Genomic DNA, 11,432 nt, shown 5'->3' with positions numbered 1-11,432 from the left:
AAATAAAAAAGCCTGTCAGGGAATTAATCAAAACCAAATCTAGATATCTGCACCATTTGGATAGAGATATAATGATATTTAAAAAACACATATGCCAATTATAAACATTATCTTAAAACAAATAAAAACAATTAAATACTATTACAAATTACAACCACTACTATTTGACCCTTTTTTAAAATATGTATATATATAAACAGCTCTGAAAACAAGAAACCAGGCAAGCCTAGTTCAGCCGGCCCACAATAGAAAGTGCTGCCCTCTCGAGATTTTGAACCCAGGTCGCCCAGGTAAAAGGTTGTGTCGTTAACCACTACACCACAGAGCTGTACATTTGCTAGGTGTCAGTATAGCCTCTTGTGTCTATCCTGAACAAATCCTCATTTGCCACTGGCCATTTTAACAGCGTATTAGCCAGTAATAAGCTTTACCGCTATCTACTAACTTACTGGAATAGTCATAAGAATTGAGCAATTGCTAGCGAGTCTGCCAAAGCTATTTCATTACATGGCATAAGAACGTATTTTATTCTTTCATGGCAAAACAACATACTTTTTTCTTTCATTCGTGAATGACATTTACACAATAACTATCAATAAAGGCGACGATAACTAACTTTTTCATCAAGTGAAAAGATGAGAGAATCATGGAATCAATTCAAACTTAGGTCTTCCAGAGAGGCACTGTCTTTAATCACTACGCCACAGCATTACACGTTTCAGCAGTCATTAGACTCCATTGAGGATTGTGTTGAACTGACTAACGTTTCTTATTAAGTTTACCCCACCCTAGCATCTATGAACTGTATTGCTTTTGCCACAGACCGTTTTAACAGCTTATTAGCCAGTAATAGGCTTACTAGTTTTTACTAACTTCCTAGGAATTATCATAAAAATGTTGCATGAAGATGAACTTTTGCATGCCAGAAACAGTTACAATATAACTGTATACAGTTTCAGCAAAGGCTTACTATAACGTAACTACTGTATGTTGTAGCCAGCAAATGTGTTGGTCCTGACCTAAAACGCATGCACGGATGCGTACTTTGAAAATCCACCAGAAACAGTTGCAATATAACAGTAAACTGTTTTATTTCAGGCTTACTATAATGCAGATATTGACAGCTTTAGCCAGCAAAGTTTTCGTCTATACGGAATAATTCATAACGCATACTTCGCTTCGCCTGCAAGGAAATACGACCTCGGGACCTATAGTTCACAAGTCTGCTTCTCTAACCACTATGCCATTTAACAAGGGGCAATCAGTCACTCACTCACTCACTCAGTAAGAGACATTCGCTCTTCTTGGCCGGCTCCGCTTACGCGGTCTGGCAAAAAAAGAGACCACTGTTGTGTACAACCCCACCCTTGGAAACATGGTCTTGGCCATGTGCCAACTTAGCAACGTAGGGCTAACAGGAGCGAGGAAGGACTGGGAGGTCATTAGGACCAACCCAAAGCTTTAGCTTCAGCTTCTGTTCAATGGAGCTATTCTGATTGTAAGTCATGTCATGTCAGCTACTGCATTACCTGTAGAGACGGAATCTGAGGCGTTAGTATGAGCCTGACATTTGCCTGACACCCATAGGTAAACAAAGCAGTGACATTTGGATAATTTCCTTATAAGCGTTATTGGTTTTGCTGACAACAGAGGCATCTTTTAAAAACAGACAGTTCCAGATCGTCAGTGGAGAGGATGCAGAAAACAACCTTGGCTTTTATACGCTGAGAATATTCTAGGCTAGCTTTATAATCATTATGGTCACCTGAAACTACTTTTGCTGTTGCATTTAGCTATGTTAATGTATTTCTAAACAGAGTATTGAAAAATTGGCTTTCACAAAATATGTCCCCAGTTTCAAGTGGTACTTTATATTTTATTGACCAATTGACCATTTGCTCAGTTCTGAACCATTTGCTTTGTTCTGATTCGGGCTCTGTTATTACTACCACACCCACTAAAAAGTGCTACATCATCCTACAGTACTGTCCCTAAGCCTTAGCTCCCAGTCCTTTTGCAGCACAGGCATTAAGTATATTGTCATTTTGAATGACTACACACTTTACTATGAGATTAGGATATCAATTTATTGTGTGATCCATTTGAAGGAAATGGTGGGACAGGCAGTCTACACTCCCATGTAATTCATTTGTAAAAAACTTTCAAACATTGCAGACCTTCATTATAGGTTTTTGGACAGACCCTTGATTTATTATTTTTGTTGTGTATATACATATATATTTCTTTGTATATTTATTTCACTCAGGCATTTAATGATCTGCAATGGGTAACTGAGAACAACTTGCACATCAGTGATATGTGAGAGCTGATGTGTGATTGGCTAAGGCTTCACCCTGTGAAAAGCATAGGGGATGGGATGGGGTAAAGAGAGGGATGGATACTTTTTTCCTTTCAGTTTCCATGCTGACAGGGATTGTGAGAGAGCAATTGAGAGCAAACAATAGCAAGAAAAATTAAAAGCATCTAGGCAGCCCATCCAGCTTGCAGCAGCTCAACTGCAGGGACTGACGGACAGAGACTGGTACTACAGAGAGAATTACCCCTCCTCTTCCAGCAGACTGCCTTCCAGGCAGCCATAAAGGTTCACTATCGACTTGGACAGAAAGAGCAGTGAGAGAACGAGAGCATGGACACCGCAAGGTCTATCCAGCATGAGATCACCTCCCTGAAAGGTACTCTCCCCTCTGTCTTCCTCTGTCAAGCATGCTTTCAGGACAGGACTGCTTCCTTCCTACACAGTCCCTTGCATAGAGCCACATGGTGTGATTCAGTGAAGAAAGTTTGATCAAAGGATCTGTGCTGTCTGGAAACATTATTTATCACAGTCTCTGTGTTCCCCTTTCGCCTCTTTTAAGGGAATATAGGAAGAGAAGCTTTTTTGTTGAAACAATTCAGGGTTTGGGACAGTATTGAGGATGTTATCGTTTAAGCTTGCACGTTACCTGCCACATGTAATATATGTGTTTACATTTGTGATGGTGTGAATTCACCAGGGAGGTAAGCAGTGTGAGCTTACTGCTGCTGCATGCGGTACGACAATTGAGTCTGCGCTACATCGGGTCTGCAGAGTGCTGCTGCATTGCCGCGGCAATGCAATGATATGAACCTGACATTTGACGGGGGGTATCCCTGCTTACTGTGATTAATTTTTTATTTGGACACCATTAAATGGTTAAATAATGGGAAACATGAATACTCTTTATCAGCTCCGTTCATTATGAATTCATGCACATGTTATGGAGCAGTTGACGTCGTGCTGCATTTGTTTACATCTTAGATGAGTCAGCCACTGTATCCCGCTCCAACCCGGCTGCTAATTCATGATTATCTCACTGTCATGATGATCAATTACTTGCAATCTGGTATATAAATAATGTTGTTAGAAGACATTTTAGATAAAGGAGTGTAGGATATGCCAGCTATTTGTTATTCTGTGAAATTAGCATTTTTGCGATTAGTATTGACTGAGTAATGCTGCGGTAACACTCATTTAAATATTTGTTTAATCTATTCATCTAAAAAAGCCTTTTCACAGGGCCTTTTCATAGGGTTTCTATGGACTATTCTAGTTTTGAATCAATGCAGCCCTGATATAACCTTTTGTTGCAATCCCAGAACAGCAATCGATGGACTTTGCAGTGCAGGAGCAGTCAATGAGATGTTGAAAATTCAGCATAAATGGCGTGGGAGTTCCAGTAATACTAATACTAATTAGATGTGTTCAGAACGCAAGTCCCTATGCTACACAAATTTAGATCTAGTTTTGCATTCACTCTGCTGAAGCTAAAGTTTCAATAAAAATGCTGTGTGCAATATGTAAACAGAATCTGTAGATAGAACCAAGCTACTCTGGGAGAACAGAGTTTCTACTGGAAAACAGGCTTAGTGTAAAGAAACTGAGTAAGGCAAACTAGCCTATAGTTTTGTCATACCTTTCACTTTCCAGAGTCAAAATCCCTTAAATGTCTCTGCCAAGTGATCAGTGAGGGTGCTCTGCATTTGGACCTGGCATATGTCCCAAACATCACCCTATTCCCCAGCCAAATAGGCTCTGGTCAAATGCAATACAAAGAAAGTAAGGTGCCATTTGGGACTCAGAGAGAGAACATATGACAAAAGCTTGGTCACTCAACTAAATGTTACCCAATTGAGCCACTTAATATGTTTAACAGTGCTTACTCAGTTGGTTAACTTGCAAGCATCATCACCTTGGAGAGTTCTGCACCGGGGTGCTATTTCGAGGCACGCTGTATTAATCAATCAGCTAACCAAATAATAAATTCAACTTAATATTTCCCATGCCTGAGGTATGTGTGCAATATAGAATATTATTTATAATGGCAATAAGGCACTCCATAAACTGATTTCGTAATTATAGCACCAGCATTTGATTGATTTAAAAGGTCTTGCATATGTAAAGTATTGACAGTGTTTGTAACTACGGTGCACCAATAAGTATATTCTTGGCTGATACTGATGGACGATATTCATATGACACATGACCAATGTCAATACTGACGTTTTGAGATTTCTGTACATTTAAAAATGTTTTGTTCTGATGATGCTTCTAATTTCAACAAAAAACAAATTCAGTCATACTAAAGTATTTTATCTATGTATTTTAATATCTATAGACAAAAATAAGTCTGACAATGAATGGAAAATGTATAAATGATTTGGACATAAATCTAGTGAACAGATAAAAGCAGTGTGAAATAATCGGACAAATTTAAAGCACTTGCCCGATACAGATTTTAAAATGTTTGCCTAGAATTGTCCAATACAGATTGCATCGCATTGCAATGTTCTGCAATACATTTTTTAACTACTACAGTGGGGAGAACAAGTATTTGATACATTGCCAATTTTGCAGGTTTTCCTACTTACAAAGCATGTAGAGGTTTTATCATAGGTACACTTCAACTGTGAGAGATGGAATCTAAAACAAAAATCCAGAAAATCACATTGTATGATTTTTAAATAATGAATTTGCATTGTATTGCATGACACAAGTATTTGATCAACTACCAACCAGTAAGAATTCTGGCTCTCACAGACCTGTTAGTTTTTCTTTAAGAAGCCCTCCTGTTCTCCACTACACCTGTAATTAACTGCACCTGTTTGAACTTGTTACCTGTATAAAAGACAACTGTCCACACACTGAATGAAACAGACTCCCACCTCTCCACAATGGCCAAGACCAGAGAGCTGTGTAAGGACATCAGGGATACAATTGTAGAACTGCACAAGGCTGGGATGGGCTACAGGACAATAGGCAAGCAGCTTGGTGAGAAAGCAACAACTGTTGGCGCAATTATTAGAAAATGGAAGAAGTTGAAGATGACGCTCATTCTCCCTCGGTCTGGGGCTCCATGCAAGATGTCACCTCGTGGGGCATCAATGATCATGAGGAAGGTGAGGGATCAGCCCAGAACTACACGGCAGGACCTTCTTGGGGAGTACAACCCCAAGAACACCATTCCAACCGTGAAGCATGGAGGTGGAAACATCATTCTTTGGGGATGCTTTTCTGCAAAGGGGACAGGACGACTGCACCGTATTGGGGGGAGGATGGATGGGGCCATGTATCGCGAGATCTTCCCTCAGTAAGAGCATTGAAAATGGGTCGTGGCTGGGTCTTCCAGCATGACAACGACCCAAAACACACAGCCAGGGCAACTAAGGAGTGGCTCCGTAAGAAGCATCTCAAGGTCCTGGAGTGGCCTAGCCAGTCTCCAGACCTGAACCTAATTGAAAATCTTTGGAGGGAGCTGATAGTCCGTATTGCCCAGCGACAGCCCCGAAACCTGAAGGATCTGGAGAAGGTCTGTATGGAGGAGTGGGCCAAAATCCCTGCTGCAGTGTGTGCAAACCTGGTCAAGAACTACAGGAAACGTATAATCTCTGTAATTGCAAACAAAGGTTTCTTTACCAAATATTAAGTTCTGCTTTTCTGATGTATCAAATACTTATGTCATGAAATAAAATGCTAATTAATTACTTAAAAATCATACAATGTGATTTTCTGGATTTTAGATTCCATCACTCACAGTTGAAGAGTACCTAAGATAGAAATTACAGACTTCTACGTGCTTTGTAAGTGGGGAAACCTGCAAAATCGGCAGTGTATCAAATACTTTTCTCCCCACTGTATGTGGAGTTTTCTATTTGAACTTTTTACAAAGTACAGTCATGTGAAAAAGTAAGTACACCCCCTGGAAAGTTTTTTTTGTAGGTGCACTATTTGTACACGGATAATTAAAGCTAAATACAAAATAGATGAATTGATAAAAGTAACTAAATTCAACAAATCACACTAAACAATTTTTATTTTGAAACAGAAAGGCAATTTTAGAGTTGCTTGATCCTAGATATTACACTCCTAGATTAAATAGATGGTGTTGCCCCCTTAGGCTGAAATTATTTAAGGAGATTTTTTTTAGGAGAAAAATATAAATTAGGTATATTCCCTTTCATATTTGACATTTGTAAGTAATCACCAGAATAATTAGGAACACTTAACATTGAGGAAAACATTTTTGATCTCCTGTTGATTTTGTAAGTTTGCTCAAAGAAATTATCAGTCTATAATTTAATGGTATGTTTATTTGAACAGTGAGAGACAGAATAACAACAAAGAAATCCAGAAAAATGCATGTCAAAAATGTTATAAATTGATTTGCATTTTAATGAGTGAAATAAGTATTTGATCCCCTCTCAATCAGAAAGATTTCTGGCTCTCAGGTGTCTTTTATACAGGTAACGAGTTGAGATTAGGAGCACACTCTTAAAGGGAGTGCTCCTAATTTCAGTTTGTTACCTGTGTAAAAGACAACTGTCCACAGAAGCAATCAATCAGATTCCAAACTCTCCACCATGGCCAAGACCAAAGAGCTGTCCAAGGATGTCAGGGACAAGATTGTAGACCTACACAAGGCTGGAATGGGCTACAAGACCATAGCCAAGCAGCTGGAGTGATCATGAGAACGGTGAGAAATCAGCCCAGAACTACACAGGAGGGTCTTGTCAATTATCTCAACGCAGCTGGGACCATAGTCACCAAGAAAACAATTGGTAACACACTACGCCGTGAAGGACTGAAATCCTGCAGCACCCGGAAGGTCCCCCTGCTCAAGAAAGCACATGTACAGGCCCGTCTGAAGTTTGCCAATGCAGATCTGAATGATTCACAGAAGAACTGGGTGAAAGTGTTGTGGTCAGATGAGACCAAAATTGAGCTTTATGGCATCAAATCAACTCACTGTGTTTGGAGGAGGAAGAATGTTGCCTATTACCCCAGGAACACCATCCCCACCATCAAACATGGAGGTGGAAACATTATGCTTTGGGGGTGTTTTTCTGCTAAGGGGACAGGACAACTTCACAGCATCAAAGGGACGATGGACAGGGGCATGTACCATCAAATCTTGGGTGAGAAGCTCCTTCCCTCAGCCAAGGCATTGAAATTGGGTCATGGATGAGTATTCCAGCAGGACAATGACCCAAAACACATGGCCAAGGCAACAAAGGAGTGGCTCAAGAAGAAGCACATTAAGGCCCTGGAGTGGCCAAGTAATAGAAAATCTGTGGAGGGAGCTGAAGGTTCGATTTGCTACACGTCAGCCTCGAAACCTTAATGGCATGGAGAAGATCTGCAAAAAGGAGTGGGCCAAAATTCCTCCTGAGATGTGTGCAAACCTGGTGGCCAACTACAAGAAACGTCTGACCTGCCATCAAAGGTTTTGCCACCAAGTACTAATTCATGTTCTGCAGAGGGGTTGAATACTTGTTTCACTCATTAAAATGCAAATCAATTTATAACATTTTTGACATGCGTTTTTCTGGATTGTTTTGTTATTCTCTCTCTCATTGTTCACATAAACCTACCATTACAATTATAGACTGATTTGTCAGTGAGCAAATGTACAAAATCAGCAGTTGATCAAAAAAAAAAATCCCTCACTGTAAGTGGTAAGCCATCGCATCAAACAACAAACTCAAGCACATACAGTTTGCCAAATGTTTCAGGAACTTTCAATGGGATCGGGTTGTATGGTCAGATGAGGCCAAAAGCTTTTTTTGAAAACAGATTACCAGAGCTGGGTTTGGTATAGACAGAAATACATTTTCTTTAGAGGAAACATAAACAGCTGACTGATGGAGCTCAAATCTTTTTTAAGATTGTTGTATAGCCTTCCCCAGACTTTTGTGCTCTCACTATCCCATCACCAATTATAAGATCCTGCTCCTCACCTACAAGGCCGTCCATGGACTTACCCCCTCTTACCTGTCCAACCTTCTTCACATACACAACCTTCTCCTCTCTGTCACTGGACCTCTCACCATTCCAAAAACTAGACTTTGTACTATGGGGGACCAGCCATTCACTGTGGCGGCCCCTAAACTCTGGAACTCTCTCCCTTCAGCCACACACAACTCAAATCACCACCTTTAAAAACAGACTTAAAACTGACTTGTTCATGCTGACTTTCCCCTCTGTGTAGCTTGAACCTCAGATAGCTTCAGTGATGCATCATAGTTTTGTTATATTTACTTTCTTTAATTTCTGGCTCCTCTTGTTTTGTGTTTCATTTTTGTTGTTGTCCTTGGGTTTTCTGAAAAGCGCTTGAAATCCAGTGTATTATTATTATTATTCCTGATGTCCTCTGAGATCTCCTTTCCTCTCAGAATGGTGTGTTTTGAATTCACATGTATGGGTAACACCAAACAGACCTGGGGCCATATTCACAAAAACATTTAATCTTACCACAAAAAGGCTTCCCAAAGAGCAGTAAAAAATTATTGCTAAGAGTTTTTTCTTAAAACCTATTCACAAACCTTTTACTAAGGAATGGGGTTGACCCCGTTGTTCTTAAGCTAAGATAACTGGCATGTTTGACCCCGTTGCTATGGATGATGTCGTGCTCAATGAACAAGCTTACTTACTATACCCACAGTGATTGGCTGATAGTGGAGGGGTCTCTGTCAGGGAATTAATCAAAGCAATACTGTAGAAGGATGTAAGTGTCCCTGATTAAACATGAAACCAAAACAGATATACTAACTAGTCAAGTATAAGTTCAGCTAATTGTTAGCTTCTCACATGTCTGGGAGCTTATAAACAAATGTGTGTTCATGTTTTGAAGTTGCAATAATTTGTGCAATAATGTGTCGCATGTGTTGCAGCAACTACACCTGGTGGTCCAGCTATGGCTATGTTTCTTTGTAGTTGGCGAACATCAAGAGGAAACCGTATGAATTGTGGAGTCTGGAGAGAACATTTATTGTTTGATGTAATATTCTACTGACAGATGACTACTAGTTTGTCTACTTGTGGCCAAGCAGTGTAGAGTTGTCACAACCTTAATATCCGATGTTATTGGGTTGTTTATTTTGTTGCTGAAGTGACTGCATTCATGACTAGCTCTACTTGTTTCTAAGATGTTGACCTGATTACGAGGCGGACTGCTGGATTGTTTGTGATTTGATCTTAGTGACTTAGGAGTCCTTTTGATTACACCTAACTTTTCACAGATTTAGGAGCTGGGTTTAGCTCTAAAAAGCTAAATCCAGCTTGACTAAGAATTTTTTAGGAGTTTCTCCTGAATCAGCCTGTTGGGAGTGTCACGGTTCAAGGAAGGCAGGACACGAGGCACAGAGTACAGGGAAACATCCTTTTAATTGTAACATCAAATGGAGAGGCAAACCTCAAACTGAGGCACAACACAAATAGCACAAACAATTACACACAAACTTAAGGTATAAAAGGGCAATTTAAATGGGGTCCCCATTTAGAGGCAATATGGAGCACAGAGATGCTTTGTGGTCAGGCCCTGATTGTGGCCCCCAGGACCTGACGGGGATCCACTTTTAGCCTTAAGATGTTCTGTGAATATGGCCCCAGGTTTCTTGTCTTTATTTATCAGTCCCATCCAAACTCTTTCCTAAAGATCCCTCCTTTGATTAGTTCAATCGGTACTAAACTTTTTACGCACCTGATTCTTCTTTCCTACTTGATTGAACCAATGCATCATGAAGTGCACTTATTTTTGCACACGCACTCTTTCTTTCTCAAAAAATGTGCGGGTCCAGGTGGCTTTTGGGAAACATTTAACAAACATTTGGCATGCAGTGCCAATTAGAATGGTTTTCGATTTGTCAGCTTTGCCCTTCTATTGATCAGCTCTGGGTTTTGACCTACATTCTTTCATCTTAGTGCTGCTCACTAATAACTCCAGGTTTTTCCTAAATGGCTGCTCATCAAACGTAGTTCACTAAATTAGGATAGGATTACATTTTGTATTTTAAGGCCATTGTTTGAGTGTGGAGGCCTTTCTTCGCTGTGGGGGAGGTGCCGAAGAAATTCAGGGTGACGTTCGTTTTTCCTCGGTTGACAAATGGGTTGTTTCACAGATTTTTGGGACAGGGGCAACTGTGCACTGTGTTGAATCAGCTCCTTTTTAAACAACACTTCGTAAGCATTTGGGAACGGAGGAGACCAATTATTGTTACTTTGAATGTGGAATATTGTCCCATTCTTGCTTAATATAGGATTGCAGCTGCTCAACTGTTCGGGCTCTCCTTCACTTTGTCATTTCATAATGCACCAAATATTTTCAATAGGGGATGGTCTGGACTGCAGGTAGGCCAGTTTAACACCCAAACTCTTTTACTAAAAAGCTAAGCTTTTGTGATACGTGCATAATGTGGTTTGGCATTGTCCTGCTGAAATAAGCAAGGCCATAAATGCTAAACCTTTATATTGTTTAGCATTTATGGTGCCTTCACAGAAGTGCAAGTCACCCATGACATGTGTTCTAATGCACCCCCATACCATCACGTAAGATTCTAAAACAGTTTTCCACTTCGCCTCAGTCCATCTAAAATGAGCTTGGGCCCAGAGAAGGCGGTGGTGTTTCTGGATGTTGTTTATGTATGGTTTCTTCTAAGCATGGTAGAGTTTAATATTTCTACATGCTGTGATGTACTGTGTTCACAGTCAGTGATTTTCAGGAGTGTTCCTGAGCCCATGCAGTGATGTCCACTACAGAATCGTGCCTGTTTTTAACGCATTGCCGCCTGAAGGTCCAAAAATCACAGACATCCAATATTGGTTTTCACCCTTGTCCCTTGCATGCAGAGATTACTCCAGATTCTCTGAATCTGTCCTTCACAGAATGGTGAACTCCCCATCCTCACTTCTTACAGGTCCATCCTCTCTGGAATTACGTCTTTAATACCCAATCATGTTACTGACCTGTTACCAGTTGACCTAATTAGTTGTGTTATATTCCACCTGGTTTTGTTTTTTAGCATTACACAACGTTTCGAGTCTATGGGTGCCTTTGTCCCAGCGGCGACAGTTTTTAAAAGGTGTTGCTTGCATAAAATTCTAAGTGAGCATGCAATTT

The 11,432-nt window shown here is 40.2% G+C and overlaps 1 protein-coding gene across 1 annotated transcript in view; it reads left to right on the top strand.

Annotated features, from left to right (window-relative positions):
* Positions 1 to 2,454: 2,454 nt before the first annotated feature.
* The window catches only part of pleca (plectin a), a 191,495-nt gene continuing 182,517 nt past the window's right edge, over positions 2,455 to 11,432 (top strand). Inside the window, exon 1 of the mRNA XM_010905052.5 lies at positions 2,455 to 2,693. Coding sequence (XP_010903354.4) covers positions 2,648 to 2,693 — 46 coding nt within the window. The 5' untranslated portion in view covers positions 2,455 to 2,647. The remainder of the gene's footprint in view (positions 2,694 to 11,432) is intronic.

The sequence above is a fragment of the Esox lucius genome, chromosome 10, assembly GCF_011004845.1.
Source record: "Esox lucius isolate fEsoLuc1 chromosome 10, fEsoLuc1.pri, whole genome shotgun sequence".
Lineage (NCBI taxonomy): Eukaryota > Metazoa > Chordata > Actinopteri > Esociformes > Esocidae > Esox > Esox lucius.
The sequence above is the reverse complement of the archived record's forward strand: the minus strand, read 5'-3'. Positions and strand labels throughout refer to the sequence as shown.